Below are 18,292 nucleotides of genomic sequence, written 5' to 3'. Positions count from 1 at the left end.
TATATTCCACAGTAGCACTCTGACGAATGTGGATAGAGACAGCCCTTAGCAAGAACTTGGTTGGGCCTGGCCAGGAGGCCCGGGCACACCCATCCCCTGACCAGCCTGCCTTCCGACTCAGATCAGCACATGTTTGTGGGGATTTTCCATGATCACCAGAGCTCTCTGGGGTGATATGGGGACCAGTTTGGAACAGCCATGTCTATAGGGCCCACATCCTGCATCTCTTGAACTAGTCAAGCCCTCATGGAAAGAGTGTCTCACCAGTTCCTAGACTGCGTAGCTGTGATAGGCTAGTGCAGCAGAGTGGCTGGGTCTGCTGTTCCTGTTGATGGTACAGCCTGCTTACGGAGGCCCTTGACAGACATATGTGGGGTACTTTAATAGCAAGAATTTAGAACGTGGGGCTAAGTGAAGACTGAGCCACCTGGGAACACAGATGCCTACCCAACAGCCTCCCAAGGAACATATGGGAGGGCCCCCAAGCCTCCTGGGACAACCCCCACAGACCTGGTGCCAGGCTTTAAATCTACTCCAGAGAACAGGAATGGATTCTCCTAATGGCGTCCTGAGTAGCCAGCCTAGCCCTAGCGAGGGGAAGAGGTGCCCTTGCTTCGTGAGTGTCTTCCCCCGTGTCCACATCTCTGCTGGACACCTCTCAGTACTGCCCTTCCTCAGGGTGCTTTTAGGAAGGAAGCCTGGGCTCCACGTGGTCCTGAAGCAGGCCTGTGGGACCCCAGGACCAGCTTTTGGTTTGTTTTGTTTTGTTGTTTTGGTTTCTCGCTGTAGCCCTGGCTGTCCTGACTGACTTTGTAGATAGGCTGGCCTCAAACTCAGAGATCTGCCTGCCTCTGCCTCTGCCTCCCAAGTGCTGGGATTAAATGCCACCACCATCTAGCCAGTTTTGTTTGTTTTTCGGGTATTTGGAAAAAGAATTCCCAGCAGTGTTTACTGTTACAGTTGAAGACCATGAATAGTAAACAAGTAAGGGGGCACTTTGGCCACCTGGGGCTGCTGCCACAGGGAAGGAGGAGCCAGCCACCTGACACCCATCCCACCCAGAGTGCACCGTGGCCCACCTCAGGGAATTCAGCCATGTTGATCCAGACCATCTAGAAGGATGGTACCCTTGGGAAGTTTTGTTGGATTTGGCTTTTTGAGTAGTGTCTCAAGTCCAGGCTGGCCTCCAGCTAGTTACAACCATCCTTGTCTTGCCCCCAACTCAAAGCCAGACATTTGTTCTGCCTGTGTGTCCTAACCACCACCTCTGCCACTCAGGAAACCCCTGTTAAGTCAGCCAGCCAGCCGCATCAGGTGGAGTGCTGCCCTCTGTGGATGGGTATGGCCTTGGGTCCAGGCCCAGGGAAGGCAGTTTGGTTGGTGGATATCTAGATTTCCACCCTGCAAATGGGAGGTGTTGCTAAGAATGCCGCAGGACAATCCTGAGGTGCTCCACGCTGCCAGCCATTGTTTGTCTATGACCTAGACTTCCAGTCAGTGAAGACAAAAGAGGGAGTGGCTTAGGTCAGGTGAGATCCGGTCTTCTCCAAGTTGGGTGTGGTAGGACATGCCTTCCTCAAGAGCTGAAACTGGATAATCTCATGAGTTTATCCTGAGATCCATAGCAAGAACTCCTCTTTAAATAAAGAGATAGAAAAGAGGAGCCCTCTGGACCGCGGAGGCTCAGGTGGGACAGTCCCATGGCACTCAGGGTCCTGCCTTTCCCCTGCTGAAGGAAGGAGGTGGCTGTCCCTGGCAGGGGCAGGGTGAGAACTGAATGAGTGGGGAGATGGAAGAGAGATCCTCACTGGAAAGGCAGGGACAGCTGTGTCCCTAGTTCCATCCAACCACATGTGACTAGTTCTAAGGCCCTGCCTTGTGCTCAGCAGGAAGATATGGTACCCTTGTGTCCTCTGCCTACTTTGGTCTTAGTTGACAGCTTTGGTGGTTTTTACTCTGGTTGTAATCACCATTCCTGTGAGCAGGAGGAGGGATAGGGACCCTCACACATAAGCCCACTCCTGACAGCCATGGCGGTATCTTACCTAAGTCTAAGAGCTGTGTCCCATGAGCAGCTTAGAACACAGTCTAGCCAGTCAGGCCCCTCAAGACTCCTAGCCAGGCTTCCCACAGATTGTCATTCAGGACAGAGGGACATGGCAGCACTTCATGAAGACCAAGGAGGGCTCCGATTATGGCCCTGGCTATGTCAGGCCCCACTGTACACACACAGACACAGTCTACTTAAGGTGTGATACGTTTCTTGAAATTACCTGCCTGTGCTTTGCTGGTCCTTGACTCCTGTGGAGATAGAGCGCCGCATTCCCGTCATAGGGTCATAGGTCCTAGGGCATAGTCAGGGCCTACAAAGCCTGACACAAAACCATGGATCCTGGGGGTGAGGGGGTGGCTTGCTCCAGGGAATGGGAATGTTACCTGTCATTGGCCTGTGTCTCCATAGAGGGAGAAGAGGTGTCAGGAGTGACAGAGGGTGCCAGCCTTCTACCCCAAGAACCACGGTACAGTCACCAGATAAAAATGGCAGCCACAGGTCACCTGGCTGAGCAACACTGCTGGCCAGTGGAGGCTGCTTGCCAGACCGGAGCTGAGCCCACCTGCAGCCAAGGTAAGCCCTGCATCAGCACCCGCTAGTAGGCTGCACACAGATGACAGCCAGAGGTGGACTGAGGACAGACGGATGTACAGAGCACAGGAGGGAATGAGGACAATCCTGGCTGGAGTCTGTCTCAGACCATCAGCAGGACCCACAGCCTCATTTCACCCCAGCTCCACAGAAGAGTCCTACTGGGGCGGAGTCTTTCTTAGGCCTGTAGTACTACAGAGCCCAGGGGGCAGTACTGTGTGGGGAGGAGTTTGTGCCCCGTCACTGAGGTGTCCCTGTGGGCACTGAGATGGAGCACAGACATACCCTCCCTTATTCCTTCCAGCCACTCTACCAGCTAGGCCCCTTGAGACCTCTTGGCCAGGTCTCCCACAGACCACTCAAGAGGGAAGGACATGGCGCCAGCTCACAAAGACCAGGCAGGCCCTGGATAAGCTCCCACTCCTTTTAAAGAGATGAGGCTGAAAGAATGTGGAGCCATGCCAGGACAGCTAGGCTGCTCCCAGCTCCTGCGGCTCCCAGGCTGCTGCCAGGTTCCAGATCTGTACTCTGCCCATAGCCCTGACTGCCTCTGGCCTCCAGGAGACACAGAGTAGACTAGGGCCAGCCTGTAACCCCTACTTGAGAGGGAATGGTTCAGAAGACACAAGATTTGGGTTGTTTTGGTGCTGGGGACCTTCAGAATTCCTGAGAAATCTCAGAAGAGCCACTAGAGTCCACCGATGCTCCTGTGTTGTGCCTAGCTACAAATACAAACCTAGCATTCCAAGGGCTGCAACAGTGGTGAGACTGAGACCCTGGCAGGCACCCTAGGCAAGCCAGAAAGACATCCATGATGTGGGCCCTCTTGACTTCCTGTAGAAGAAACTGAGTTCTTAGCAGAGAAGAGACAGGCAGACTAAGGAGGCCAAGGGAACTTAAACTCAGGTCTCTCAACAGCCTCCAGCACTAAGGTCCCCAGCAGTGGAAGTACCCAGACGGCTGAGAGCCATCAAGGCAAAACTGAGTCCAGCAGGACCAAATCCCGCCTCCTGCCCAACATGCCAAAGCTGGTGATCCCCTCGGCCACCACCAAGTTCCCTCCTGAGATCACTGTCACACCACCTACCCCTACCCTGCTTTCCCCCAAAGGCAGCATCTCGGAGGAGACCAAGCAGAAGCTGAAGGTGACCGTGGGCACCAGAAAGGGGGCCTGCTCCAGGGGCTCATGAAGGGGATCTGGAAAGGGGCTTGAGTTACTGGGAGACTTGGAAGGGCCCAGGTTATTGCGGGCCCTGGGTGAGAGTTTGGGTTAATGTCAAGAGGTTCAGAGTAAGGCCAGTCTTGATCATGTCCTGCTCTGTATGCAGTCAGCCATCCTGTCTGCCCAATCTGCTGCCAATGTGAGGAAGGAGAGCCTGTGCCAGCCAGCCCTGGAGGTTCTGGAGACATCCAGCCAGGAGTCCTCACTGGAGAGCGAGACAGACGAGGATGACGACTTCATGGATGTATGAGGGAGTCCACCCAGAGGCCTGCAGCCATAGCAGGGCAACAACAAGGCCTGGGATCCCTTTGTCCAGACCCTGGGCAAGGCCAGAAGCCTATGTGAGGTATCGTGTCCTGTGGTCTCCTAAGCTGCCCAGCCCCCTCTTTACAGCACCCTGCCTGTGTTCAGGCTGTCCACACATTGTGTTGGTCCAGAGGAAGCTAAGGCCTGTCTTAGGCACGTGCACCGGCTGTGGTCTATGCAGTAAGGATGGCACTTCTTTTTGTAATGAAATACTGACTTTCTTTCCAAGCCCATGTCCGGCTGATCAGGCCCACAGCCGAGTGCCGAGGGAGGCCAGCTTGGGTTCTGGTAGAGACGTTATCAGGAGCCCAGCTCACCCCACACCCTTTTTTGTCATTGTTGCTTCTTTTTCTAATAAAGGTGAAAAATAGTCTCTGCCTCTTTGCTCATCCTGGGGGATATTCACTGCAGGGATGTGCGCCCTGCCCCCAGGGGATTACTATGCAGAATTCCCTGGACTCCACTGGGAAAGGACGGACCTATGTCCGAGAGGACATTGGGTTTCCGAGAGCTCCTGTACTGTAAGTGGGAAGTCACAAAGAAAGCAGAGCTAGGTGATGCCGGGGAGTTAGCCGCAGGGCACCATGGGAAAGAGCAGCCCAAGAGGGAGCCTTACTGCATCATAGTTCCTCCCTGACAGGACTAGCTGTGCTAGAGTGGTACCCAGGACAGAACACATGTGAGCTGCTGGCTTGAAAGTCAGATTGAGGTGCTGCAGCGTTGGCTCAGTCCTTAAGAGCACGCGATGCTCTGATCCCCTACGTGCATGCACGCACGCACGCACGCACGCACTGCAGTCCACACCCAGCTCTCAACTCCAGTTCCAGAAGAGCCAATGTTCTCTTCTGGCCTTTGCAGGTGCTGCAGCACATGTAGTGTACAGACAAGACAGACTGCAAAATAAAAATGTAATATTTGAGGAGAAGCCAAATTGAAGCCCTAGAAGATCATGCTATATAGCCTGGATCGGCCAGGTCGGCCCTGCCTCAGCATCCTGAGTGAGGTTAAGGCATGTGCCACGACACTTGACCAAAACTGAATCACAACCCTGCCCTTCCTGGGCTCCACACCATTTATCTTGGAGATACTAAAGTCCTAGCACCTCATACCTGCCTGCCATGACTGTCACCTACAGCACTTCAGAGCCCCTAGACCAGAATGAAGACAAGACTCAAGCCCATACGCCTGTGTGCCGCCATAGACTGAGCCCTCAATGGGGAAGAAAGAATCTGGTGACTAGACCTAATAATCCAAGGCCATGGATTGGAAACATGGCAACCCAGGATGGGTCCTTACCAGGCCAGCCATCTGGACAGCCAAGACGCTGGGGACAGCAGTCACTTAGCCATACCCCTCTGCTTACCCATTCCTCTCATGGTAGAGAGTTACCGCAATCCTGGGCCTGGGTTGTTAGCATTGTCTGCTCCCACCACAGGACCTCAGTGTGCACACACAAGCACCCATATAGAACCCCTTGTGGCTTAGTAGATTTTCTTTCCCCTGGAAGGTGGTGACTTCTCAACCAGATACACCTCTGGGGTTGCAGGTATAATAGGGACAGGGTTACCTTTGGGGTAGTTGGTTCCCACTCCTACACCTCGGGTTTCCTCAGATCTGAACTCGTGGGAGACACGGCCACCTCCAGCCCCGACTACTTCTGGGTAGTCATACTAAGTGAGAGGGGACTAGGCCCATAGAACAATAGGCTGGCTGAGACCCAGGACCAGAGGAGAATCACAGATCAGATGGCTTTGGTTCACAAGCCAGCCACCTGAGCGCCTCCTCCTCTGTGAGGCTAGCCAGTGTGTCTGCATTGAAACACTACAGATCCCCTGTCCTGATGTCTAGCCCAGGTGACAATCCCTGAGTAAGAGTGAGTCCCAGCTTTGGGGTCCTTCACGAGTCACCCTAGTATCAAGGTCTTCCCAGAAGCCAGTAGTTGGTCTCCACCAGGCTCCTTCCTTCTGGGCAGAAGCTTGGAGAGCAAACCCTCAACAGAATCTGATAGCTCCCCAACTGACAACACTGGAGCTAGGCTGGCCTCAGCCCTGGGCTCCTCCCTCCCTCTCGGTAGTGACTCTGAAGCTGGTTATTCATCAGAAATGACCCAGTCTCAAGTCCATGCCATGTGCTTACAATCCAAACAGATTAATTCTTGCTCCACCTCCGCCTGTCAGACTGAGTGTGTGTTAGCAACACCTCCCTAGGGGAAGCAGAGGTCTAGGTCTGCCCTGAGGGGCCAGGACTTCTCCACCCACCCAACAGAAACCTCAAACACAAGGCCGGACTATGACCCCAGGGTCTGAGCTGTCTCGCCATTCTGCTTGTCAGGTGCCAAAGGTCTTAGCATCTGGACGATCCAGCCCCTCATTCTCATACAGGGTCCCAAGGCTGTGATGATGCGACAAGAATGTGCTAACTGGGCACGTGGGCTCTGCTGGTCTCTATTGGCACCTGTGGACTTTGAGAGGGGGCGGGGAGGGGAGGAGTGATGCCGCAGAACGCTGGGCGGGGTCAGGAGGCGGGGCCTGGTCAGCCAGGCAAGAGCCTGCCCTGCAAATCTCTGAGCCACTGTGCTGCCTGCTGGTTGCAGACACAGGGCACACCATGAAGCTGGCCCTCCTGCCTTGGATTTTGATGCTGCTCTCAACAATCCCAGGCCCCGGGTTCACAGCAGGTATGCCCCCACTTTGTCCTTCTGACCCCTCCCTGTTCATCTGCCTGATCAGCCAGGCCCTAAGCAGACACCCCTCTGGGCTCAGCTGTCTGTCCATCTGGCAGTCCATCTGTGACTACACTGGGGAGTACTGGGAAGAAACTGGGGGCGGGGGGGGGGAGGCTCCTGGATCTAGACACTTCTGGTGGAGATGGGAGGTCTGAACCAAGCTCATTCTGCACTCACATAAGGGCCTGGGAGGGAATCCCGGAAGACCAAAGAGCCTGCAGCCCAGCCTCTGTGAAGGGTGCAATCACACAGGGAACCCCCGCCTCTCATCTGTCCCTATGCTGGTCCTTCTCGGTGCAACCAAGAAAGTCTAGCAGGAAGGATGAGCTTAGAGCCATGGCCTTTCCCTGAGCTGAGCTGGGAGTTAACCAGCCTGCAGTCTCCTGCTTCACCCAAGTGCCACCACCCTTCTGATACTTTATCTCATGGCATCTTGAAGCATCTTCCCACACCCCTTGCAGTCATTAAACTTTAGCTAATAAATATTTATTGCTGCTCCGGAGTATAAGCTTAGTGAGGTGGTCTAATGGCTTAGACCGCAGCCTGGCTCCTCTTGGATCTCCATCAAGGGTCTGGGGAAGGTGTGGTCTGGCTTGGGGATTTGTACCCCACCCCAGTCTCAACTTTTCAGCTCTAGGGCTGAAGTACAGCCCTGCAGGCCACAGGTCTCCACAGCCCACAGAGGTAGTGGGCTGATCAGCCAGGCCTAGACAGGATGTTCCACAGTTTCTACGGGGTATTCCCAACTACACTGTGCTGGAACCCTCTCTGGAATGTCTCCTCCTAGCCCCTAAAAAGGGAGTGTCCTGGCTGCCTTCTCAGAGGGTGGGGCTGTCTGAGATTCAACTGTGTACCACCCCCAGAAAAAGATGGGATAAGCTCAACCCAGATACCATTCCCTCCCGGGCCTTCAGTAGGACTCTTGGTGACTATGTGCCCTATGTGCCCTAGCTTCAGAAAGCACGGGGACCCTTTTTTAGTTGTGATGACCCATGAAGCCACTCCATTAACTGTGCTAAAATGGAGCCCCGCCCACAGAGCCGGTGGCTTTCCACCGTGCCACTTGGTAGTCATAGCAATTCCTGGTCGGTCTCATGGACGCTTCTCACAGGCTCCAGGAGAAACGGGCCCTGTTGGTCAGGCAGCTGACCCTGGGACATGGGGCGTTCTTCTCCAGGTGCCCAGGGAAGCTGCTCCCTGCGCTGCGGGGCACAGGATGGACTCTGTTCCTGTCACCCGACCTGCTCGGGCCTTCGCACCTGTTGTGAAGACTTTCTGGACTACTGCCTAGAGATTTCACCCTCCTCAGGCTCCATGATGGGTGGCAAAGACTTCGTGGTGCAACATTTAAAGTGGACTGGCCCTACTGATGGGGTCATTTGCAGGTGGGGGGTGGGGACCTAAACAGCTAGGTCATTAGGGCTCCTACACGCTCAATCTCAAGCATAGAGTGGGGGAGCTGGAGGTAGCACCCTGGGACCAAGGGCAGGCAGGAGAACACATGCGCACCTCGCCTCACCCATTTCCATAGCTTTTGGCTCAGGCTGCCTCCACCCATCTCTGTCCCTCAGGTTTAAGGAGAGTATCCAGACGCTTGGCTATGTCGACAGCTTCTATCAAGTGCACTGCATATCACCCTTGCTCTATGAAAGCGGCTACATTCCCTTCACCATATCGATGGACAATGGCCGCTCCTTCCCTCACACAGGCACTTGGCTAGCTGGTGAGCTCTCACTCTGTCAAGCCAGTCTAGGCTGTTAAATTCATAGATTCCACCCTCCCTGGGCCCTGGTTTCTATCTGCAACCCAAGGCCAGGGGACTTTCCCTAGTGCTAATCCATGTGTGCTGATACTAGACCCAGTCTGCCTACCTGTCGCTCTGGCTGAACCAGTCCCTTGGGCGAGGGTTGCTGTCATTCATTACTCCACCCCTGGCATCTAGACCAGAGTCCGGGCCCACAAGGAGTTGGAGCCATGGGGGTCTGATTCAGACCCAGCCCCCTGATGGTTCCTCAGCAAGGGCCTGGGGAGGAGCCAGATGAGAGGCGTGGTCTGGCCTGGGTCCTCAGTTCTGCAGGAAAGACCCTTTATCTTTCCCGGCCATGTTATTTTCCTTCCAAGAGACCCTGAGGGAGACCATCACCTGACTGCTGTCTGCCTGTCTCTTGGAGGTTCTCAGAACCCTCCAGGTCTCTTGTGCACCATTAAGTCTTCACTCATTCCTTACGGACTCACCCCTCTGTCCAGCACATCCCTACAAAGTGTCTGAATCCGAGAAGAGCCAGCTGGTGAATGAGACCCATTGGCAATACTACGGCACTTCAGACACCAGGGGAAACCTCAGCCTCACCTGGGACACTTCAGCGCTGCCCACGCCGGCCGTCACCATTGAGCTGTGGGGCTATGAGGAGACAGGTAGGGCCTGCCCAGGGCTGGATGGAGGTGTCTGGAACTTTCAGACATTCAGATGTGAGAGGAGGAGTCTCAGGCGGGGATGGAGGAAAGGGTGTGGAAAGGAAGAGATTTCGATCGGGTGGTGTAGATCAAGGAGGGGTTTGCAGCTAGACAAAAACAGCAGTGACTGCTGGCATGCATGGTGGGCCCCAGAGACAGTGGGAATGTTGGATGCTGTGACTATTGAATAGATGGTATGTAGTGAAGACAGAAGCAGCCACCTCAACCCTATCTCCTCTAAGCCTGACACGGAGCAGGGCCAGTGATTCAAGCATGTCCCTGCTGGTCACACAAGCCAGGGACCCTGCTTAAGCATCAGAACATGACAGCCCACAGGAGAGTATCTATAACTCTCTTTCCTTCATTCAGGCTATCAGTGCCAGAGACTGAGGGAAGGGAGGGATCCTTGGAGGGCTGACCAAGATTTTCTCTTCCCCTAGGAAAACCCTACTCTGGGAACTGGACCGCGAAGTGGTCCTATCTGTACCCTTTGGCTACAAACATCCCCAATACCGGCTTCTTTACTTTCACCCCCAAGCCCGCATCACCCCAGTACCAGAGGTGGAAAGTGGGTGCTCTGAGGATCAGCAGCAGCAGGAACTATCCAGGAGAGACGTAAGGGCCTCAGCAGATGATGCAGCGGAACCACCTGCCTGCAGGCTTGCACAGCTTGCTGAAGAAGCCCCAGAGGTGTGGGCCTTCAGCTGGCGCATCATTTCTACTGCAGGGATGTGCGGGCACTCTGGACCAACGATCATGCACTGGCCTGGCACCTGGGTGACGACTTCCGGGCAGACTCTGTAGCCTGGGCCCGAGCACAATGCCTGGCCTGGGAGGCATTGGAAGACCAACTACCCAACTTCCTGACGGAGCTGCCAGACTGCCCCTGCACCCTGGCCCAGGCCAGGGCTGATTCTGGCCGCTTCTTCGTAAGCCCCTGAACCCAGTAGGGCCCCAGAGAGCGGGAGGAGGACAGAAGGGGCCAACCTCCCTGACTGAGTTAGACAGAGGCCGGAGAGGAGGTAGGGTGGGGTCAAAAGATTTCCTCGGGGTTGGTTCCCGGGGGAACGAGGGAATGCAGAGCCTGGGTGACAGGCCCTGGATATTCTGCAGACTGACTATGGTTGTGACATTGAACATGGCAGCGTATGCACCTACCACCCAGGGGCTGTGCACTGTGTGCGCTCCGTGCAAGCCAGGTGAGCTACCCGATCAGGGATAAGGTATGGGCAGGGCTTGGGGGTGGCTGCCAACAGTGGCTCTGACCTGCTCCTACCCTACCTAGCCCCAGGTATGGCTCAGGCCAGCAATGCTGCTACACGGCAGCAGGGACACAGCTCCTGACCTCAGACTCGACAAGTGGCAGCACCCCTGACCGTGGCCACGACTGGGGTGCACCCCCATACCGGACTCCTCCCCGTGTGCCCGGCATGTCTCATTGGCTCTATGACGTCATCAGCTTCTATTACTGCTGTCTTTGGGCTCCTGAGTGTCCCCGCTATATGAAGCGCCGGCCCTCCAGTGACTGCCGCAACTACAGACCCCCGCGCCTGGGTAGGTGCTGGCCTGGGTACCTGATCACAGAGGGAGGGTCTTGCCTGGGTGGGAAAGACCAAAGAAATCTGCCTGATCTTCTGCTTTCGATTCAGCCTCTGCCTTCGGGGACCCCCATTTTGTCACCTTTGATGGCACCAGCTTCTCGTTCAGCGGCAATGGCGAATATGTGCTGTTGGAGACCACCCTGAGTGATCTGAGAGTGCAGGGCCGGGCCCAGCCTGGGAGAATGCCCAACGGTGAGGCAGGGCCGTGTGGCCTCTACGTTGGGGGGTGGCACTGCTGGGTCATCCAGGGTAGTAGACAAGAGCCCCATTGTGAACCCCCACCTAGGCACCCAGGCCCGTGGCACAGGGCTGACTGCAGTGGCCGTCCAAGAAGACAATTCGGATGTGATAGAGGTGCGGTTAGCTGGCGGGTCTCAGGTCTTGGAAGTGTTGCTGAATCAGAAAGCGCTCAGTTTCACTGAACAAAATTGGATGGACCTGAAGGGTAAGTGGCGCAGTCAAGTATGGTCAGAGGGTTACCCGTGTTCTCCACGCTGTCCTTAGTCCTGGCTGTAGGCTGTGGTAGACTCTGGCTCAAATACAAAGGCAAAGGTTCTTGGGTCTTGCAGAAGTCAAGACCCACATGGCCAGGTTAGGCACTGTCTGTGACTGTTTTAGGCTATTGAGGGCGGTTGCTCAGCCTGAGGTCTGTTCGCATACCTTCATATCCACGGGAGTGCCTGTGTTAACCAGAGGGCCTACATGGAGTCCTGAAAGGCCACGGGCTAGCAGCTAGTCCTCCGAATAGCCCACAGAAGCCTAACGTCTACAGTGATGGGAAGTGCCAGCCGGGAGCCACAGCATAGCCTCCAACTCCCCTGACACCAGGCTGTATTGCTCCAGAGCTGAGCAATGAGATGGCTCCTGGTGGGAATGGGTGAGAACATGGTATATAAAGACCCTCAGGAAGGGCCAGGCTGCTGTAGCCTCCTCAGGGATCGACCCCCCGACACACAGGCTCAGCATGAAGGAGGAGGAATCCTTGCAGGGGATAGCCTTGAGCCCATCAGGCATCTGAATGCATGTAGACGTGAGTTAGGAGAGCTAGCACGTCACAGTCAGCAGACGGGTGCATCCTCTTACTTCCTTACACATATCCTCTACCCTCCCTCAGGGCTGTGTCAAGGGGTGCAGGGGCAGATCAGGGCCCTAGAGAATAACCCTAAGCCGTCTCTACTTGTGGACAGGCATGTTCCTGTCAGTGGCCGCTCAGGATAAGGTGTCAATCATGTTGTCATCGGGGGCTGGCCTCGAGGTCGGTGTACAAGGTCCTTTCCTGAGTGTGAGCATCCTGTTGCCTGAGAAGTTTCTGACCCATACCCGTGGTCTCCTGGGGACACTCAACAATAACCCCAGGGATGACTTCACCCTGCGCAATGGGCAGGTCCTGCCCCTGAATGCCAGCGCTCAGCAGGTGTTCCAGTTTGGAGCCGACTGTGAGTGACCCAGGGCAGGGAGGGGGAGGAGGGTAAGTGGCGCAGTCAGGGTGACATAGTGGGTCGAGGAGAGAAACTTGTCTGTGCCCACACAAGAGTGACACCTGTCTCCCCAGGGGCTGTTTCCAACACGTCTTCCCTGTTTACCTATGACTCTTGGCCTCTGGTCTACCAATTCGTGTATGGACCCAAACACAACCCCAACTTCAAACCGCTCTTCCCTGATGAGACCACACTCAGCCCCAGCGAGACAGAAGATGTGGTCAGACTGTGTGAGAGTGACCGTTTCTGCATCCTTGATGTGATGAGCACAGGAAGCCCGAGCGTGGGCAACGCCACCCGGATTGCCCACCAACTGCACCAGCACCGTCTGAAGAGCCTGCAGCCTGGTAGGGGGTGGGGAGGGACTCAAGGGGTGGACCTCTCAGATCGCCTAGTGCCCCCCTCCCCCATTCAGTGGCCAGCAGTTCAGGCCTGTCCTCTGTGCTCTGCTCAGTGGTATCCTGTGGCTGGCTACCCCCACCTGCAAACGGGCATAAGGAAGGCTTGAGGTACCTGGAAGGATCCATTGTCCGATTCAGCTGCAACAATGGCTACAGCTTGGTGGGGCCGGAAAGTAGCACCTGTCAGGCTGATGGAAAGTGGTCTATGCCTACCCCAGAGTGTCAGCCAGGTGAGCTGCCCCTCCCATCCTGCCTCTGCACGCCCGTGCCTTCCTGGCCTTTGTCGCCACTTTCATCTCTCTCAGGGCGGAGATACACGGTGCTACTGAGTATCATCTTCGGAGGCCTGGCCATCGTGGCACTGATCTCTATCATCTATATGATGCTGCATCGCCGCAGGAAGAGCAACATGTAAGACCCTACCTGTGTGAGGGCATCACTCAAGAACTCCCACCCCCAGCCCCGCCGCTCTTTAGCTTTCTTAGGACCTAAGAGCAGTTGGCGGGACTCCGGTGCCACGTTAAACCTATCTCTGTTGTAGGACCATGTGGAGCTCACAGCCCTGAGACCAGAGCACACTTGGCTGACAGCATCGGGCCACATGCTCACCAAGACCCAGCCTCCCCGGGAGAAGCGCAAAGAACATGTACCCTAGTCCTATGAATGCTACATCTAGTATCTGTGCCTTGAACACTATGGATCCAATACCTGTCCTAGCCTGTCCTGACTGAGACATGATACCGGATAGTCTTAACTCCCGAACCCCGCCCCCAACACTTCTCCATCAGTAGCCTGCACTTCCTTTGTCTATTGGTTATGGCTCTAACTCCTCAGACTTAAGGGATGGCCTTCTTGCCCCGTCCTAGAACTGGAGTACCTATGTCCCAAGCCCTGCGTTGGAAGCTCCCATTTCAGTCCCTCACTCCCCAGAGCCTGATAAACTGAGACCTGGTGCCTGCCTTCCTGTGAGGGCCCCCAGAACTAAGCTGCCTTGATTCCTGCCCCATGGAACAACTTGAGAGCTCAGGTTGGGTCAGTCCTACAATGAAGAGTGGCCCCAGGGCCTGAGCAGGGAGAAAGAGAACTGTCCAGCAGAGAAGAGACCTCTTTTGTACCCCAGGCTTCTACTCTTACATCTTCTCTAGCATACTCAGGAACAGCCTTCCATCCCCACACAAGAAAACAAGCTCATGTTCCATCTTTCCTGGTTCCCGTCTGTTTGTGTTTCCCCACGGTTCCATAACCGTCTGTGAGGTCACCCACTAATAGCATCAGAGTTTGAGCCCCGCCTGCTTCCTGCTTCCTCTGCTCCTGCTTCCCATGGCATACGTAGTCTCTCCCGAGCTTTTCCACAGATAGGGTGGGATTAAGAAGAATGGTGGTGCCGGGCGGTGGTGGCGAATGCCTTTAATCCCAGCATTTAGGAGGCAGACACAGGCGGACTTCTGAGTTCGAGGCCACCCTGGTCTACAGAGTGAGTTCCAGGACAGCCAGGGCTACACAAAGAAACCCTGTCTAGAAAAACCAAAAAAAAAAAAAAAAAAAAGAAAAGAATAATAATAATAAGAAGAATGGTGGTACCCAATGGGAAGGCCGATGCCTGCAAAAGGCTCAACCCTGCTGTCAGTCACAGTCATGAGATGAAAGAGTCAGGTGCCCTCTGGCTAATCCCACCTGCTGCTCACAGGAAAGGCAACATCCCACTCTGGTGTTCTCTGAGAAAAAGATACCTTGTACAAGCCTGGCTTGGGTTCCACTTGGGTTCCTGGCTTGGGCTGCCACTCCTCAGATAAGCACAGAATTAAGCCTCATTTATTTGACCTAGATCGACTCTCTTGGAAGCACAGATCAGTAGGCAGCAGAACGGCCAGTGGGGCCCAAAGTTCTCCTTTGTGGAAAGGCCCCTGAATGAGTGCTGTGAAGAGCCTAGGCAGAGTAGGGTAGGATCAGAATTGTTTCTTATATCTCAGACAGAGAGTGTGGTAGAGCTCCACCTACCGAATCCCGTAGGGAAGTTTCTGTGGGACTTATTGTGTTCTGCAATTTCAGGAGCAGCCACGCGGGGGCAGAAGAGAGCAGGAACAGTGATGAACTCTGATGGCCGCAGAAGTGCCAGATCCTAGGTGGTTGGGAATGATAGCCCTTGCCTGTTTGGTCACATTGGCCAAGGTTTCTGCACACCCCACACCCCACGCCCCCTAGACTCAGAAGTCTCAGAAAGGTTGTACGGGTGTGTCCAGCTGAAGAGGAGTCCAGAGTTCTCTTATTTAACTTTACCCTTAGCCAGAAGTCCTGGCAAGAAATGGAAGAGCTGAGCAGCAGGGACAGGTCCCTCCGAGGGTATCCAGAAATAACTGAATGAAGGGGCACATTATGTAAACGACTGGGAACTACAGGCTTGAAGGATGGAGCACCCAGGATGCTAGAGGAGAGGACAGCCTCATTGGTTCTGACTTCCCAATCCCCGCCCCCGCCCCGCCCCCCTAGCCTTGCTTCTTAGTTTTCTTTAAGTTTGCAGCTCAGGATAGGGTAGGACTGAGGGGTTTTTTGTCTTGCCTGTTCATCTGGTACTTTCCTCTCAGGTGAGGTAAAGCAAGGCTTGTGTCCTACTGCTTGAGTCCCCAGAGGGTCCCTGAGCCAAGTTAAGCCAGGCCAGATGCTCGACCATGAGTTCGGGAAGCTAGCTTCTTAGACGGGGCCTGGACGTGTGAGATCAAGGCAAGCCACTGCAGGTCTGTCAGAATAGCCTAGAAGTCTACACCAGGACCACAGGGGTTCCAAGCTGAGAATGGCAGCAGGCTTATAGCTTAGCTACTTGGGAGGTTGAAACAGGAGGATTGCTTTAACCTGTAAGTATGTGGCTAACCTATGCCCCACGGTGAGGCCCTTGTCTCAAAAAAAAAAAAAAAAAAAAAAAAAACCAGACAGGTTAGTCAGGGTCATTTCGGTTAAAGGAATAGCCTGAGAACTTGTAGGCCTTTCTGGGGAGCGGCAAAGATGCGGGAGTCGGGGTGGAGGGATGCCTTATGATGGCTTTCTTGCATCCAGCAGCATCCAGACTTCATCGTGAAGGCACGGCCTCTTTTGACCTGAAGTTGCTCCCACTACAACCCAGGGTGTGCCCTAGACTTGTCTGTCCCTGCACCTCCCATCTAAAGAACGAAAAAAGGGTTCTCTGGCTGAGAGCCTGGCCCCAAACAGCTGCCATCTTCAGTGCCAAGGACAGGCTGGACTGGGAAGCCCCATCACTTGATGGGGATTTTCCTAAGAGTCCAGAGAAGCCAGGTACGGCTCCCACCCGTGTGAAGGTGGAAGATACCAGAGCAAGCGAAGACCCTCAGAGACATGAAAGGGCCTTAGCCTTAGAGAGGCATCTCCAATGGCGGGTTTGCAGGAGGCAATGCTGGCAATTTGTGAACCCTTGGTTGGAGTGATGGAATATCCAAATATCCGAACCCAGTGGCCTGCCCTTCGGCCCTGGTACAAGGGATAGACAGTAATGCATGGGCTTGGAAACAGGGGTTGGGACACCCAGGAGAGGAAATAGGGGCCCATAAAGCACACGCAGGGTCCTAGCATCAACTCTAGACAGACAGACAGACAGACAGAAAGGAGATATGCACTCTTGGACTGATGGGGGCCCAGGAACCCACACAAACCAGAACGGTGAGGTCATGTGGGTATACCCAGCCCAAGAGTCACAGAAGTAACCATGTGACAGCAGAGTCTGGCTACCAAAGCAGAGGAAAGTACCTGCTTTTCTTCGCTCTCACAGACCTGGGAACTGACAAATCAGGGCCTCTCGCTGGCTAAGTTCAATTGGGAGCAAACAGAGCAGGAGAGTGTGGGATCCTTCCTCAGCTATCAAATGGTCCCCACCTTGAAAAGCTCCATTAGTGGCCATCACCAGTGGGTGGGGAGTGGCAGGCTTCTACGGGGCTTGCTTAAGAGGCCCACGTACTGGACTACATTTCCCAGCCTCCCTTGCAGTTGGGGTGATCACTTCCGGTCCAAGCCCATAAAATCCATAGGCACCCCTCTATGTTCTTTCTCTGGCTCTTGTCACCCCAAGGATAACTTTGGAAGCCTTGCCAACCGGTGTCCCATCCAGGTCCCATCATGGACACCATTCTCGTTCCAACCTGTTCAGCCATCCTGGAGATCTCCAAAACCAAGAAATAAGCTGCTTTTGTGATCTAGCCATAACATGTTTGGAGCAGGTACTTAACTGCATCAGGGGGTCCCTCTGAAGACAGATTAGAACGTGGTGGTCCCTGCCTCTGGTCCCAACACTTGGGAAGCTGAATTTCTTTCCTGAACGACATAGTGAGACTCGGCAAAAATAAATATTTTTGAGGCACTCTTACTATGTAGCCTCAGCTAGCCTAAAGCTTGCTATGCAAACCAGGCTGGCCTCAAACTCACAGAGATCCACTTGCCTCTGGTTCCTGAGCGCTGGGATTAAATTTGCTCATAGCTATACCAGCTTTAAAAATGCATTAAACACCAGGAAGAGAGCCATGAAAAACGTGACCTTGCATTTTTCATTAGCTTTGAAACTAAACGCTGAGGCTAAAGCCGCCTCCAGTGGGAGGCTTTGTACAGAGCACGGCAGCAGCTGTGGACCCTGGCTGAGGTCCTATCCTGATGCTTCACACGGTGTAGCATCACGCAATCAGGACTGCCTTACTTGGAGAAGCAGTCTATACAGGTTGAGTGATGAACCGGCACACACACCACCCTCCTAGAGCCAGATGCTCGCATGCGCGCGCCCCCCCACACACACCCCTGAGAACCCTATCATTGCACAAGAACATATCTCTGCCCAATGAAACAAAACAAAACAAAACAAATCCCCAGCAGCTTGGACTACCTTTATTTCCTAAGTTTTCCTTCCTCTGCTGTTGATTAGGGTGAGCCGGAGAGACCCTCTTTGCAAAGAAGAAATGTCATTTGGGACTTCCCCTCCCTGCTGTTCATCTGTGGGATCATCTTACTGGGGTTAGCAGAGCCTCTGCCTGCCAGTGTCCCACATTCCCCAGCCTCGGCCTTCAGCTGTGTAGAAACTGAGCCCTGAAGGAAACAGTCATCACCCATGGCAACAAGAACAGATGCCGGGTTCAGTGCATCCTTCCCGGATCCAGTCTGCACAGGGTGTTCCAGCCAGCTCTGGAGTCCCGGCCCTATGTCACATTCTTTCCTTCCCTACTTCCTGCTGCAGGGATCTCAAGCCCCAACATGGAAATGGAAGACAGATTTAGAGACAGCTGGAGCTCTCGTCCCTCCACTGCAGGACCTGCTTCTCCAGTAACTAAGTGTAGATGGGGTTCTGGGGTTCATACACTCACTAAAATCACCACTGGAATAGCTGCCTAGCATCCTAACATCCCTCCCATTCTGTCTCTTCCCTTCCTCTCTTCTTTCCTTTTGGTTTATGTTTTCAAATCTATGTACCGCAGTC

At 54.4% G+C, this 18,292-nt stretch overlaps 2 protein-coding genes across 4 annotated transcripts in view; both read left to right on the top strand.

Moving 5' to 3' along the window:
- Positions 1-4,542, top strand: part of Cabin1 (calcineurin binding protein 1) — a 116,182-nt gene extending 111,640 nt beyond the window's left edge. For all 3 annotated transcript variants that reach the window (XM_029482190.2, XM_021173768.3, XM_021173767.2), the window contains exons 35-37: positions 2,462-2,626; positions 3,563-3,789; positions 3,973-4,542. In XM_029482190.2, the coding sequence (XP_029338050.1) occupies positions 2,462-2,626; positions 3,563-3,789; positions 3,973-4,116 (536 nt within the window). In that variant the 3' untranslated portion in view covers positions 4,117-4,542. The remainder of the gene's footprint in view (positions 1-2,461; positions 2,627-3,562; positions 3,790-3,972) is intronic.
- A 2,183-nt stretch (positions 4,543-6,725) lies between these two features.
- On the top strand, positions 6,726-14,031 carry Susd2 (sushi domain containing 2). Its single transcript, XM_021174224.3, has 15 exons — positions 6,726-6,849; positions 8,075-8,282; positions 8,469-8,620; positions 9,145-9,312; positions 9,792-9,966; positions 10,079-10,280; positions 10,465-10,550; positions 10,637-10,905; positions 11,001-11,144; positions 11,239-11,397; positions 12,140-12,388; positions 12,505-12,777; positions 12,885-13,061; positions 13,137-13,242; positions 13,373-14,031. Exons 1-15 carry the CDS (start codon positions 6,780-6,782, stop codon positions 13,395-13,397), a joined length of 2,463 nt encoding a protein of 820 aa, XP_021029883.1. The 5' UTR covers positions 6,726-6,779; the 3' UTR covers positions 13,398-14,031.
- The last annotated feature ends 4,261 nt before the right edge of the window (positions 14,032-18,292 follow it).

The sequence above is a fragment of the Mus caroli genome, unplaced genomic scaffold (assembly GCF_978045245.1).
Source record: "Mus caroli unplaced genomic scaffold, Mus_caroli_1 scaffold_9, whole genome shotgun sequence".
In the NCBI taxonomy this organism is placed as follows: Eukaryota; Metazoa; Chordata; class Mammalia; order Rodentia; family Muridae; genus Mus; species Mus caroli.
The sequence above is the reverse complement of the archived record's forward strand: the minus strand, read 5'-3'. Positions and strand labels throughout refer to the sequence as shown.

Coding starts and splice junctions, on each gene's coding strand:
- Susd2 (XM_021174224.3), top strand. CDS start 6,780: ATGAAGCTGGCCCTCCTGCCTTGGATTTTGATGCTGCTCTCAACAATC. Junction 10,906..11,000: donor CTACAGACCCCCGCGCCTGG/GTAGGTGCTGGC, acceptor CTTTCGATTCAG/CCTCTGCCTTCGGGGACCCC. Junction 13,062..13,136: donor TACCCCAGAGTGTCAGCCAG/GTGAGCTGCCCC, acceptor CATCTCTCTCAG/GGCGGAGATACACGGTGCTA.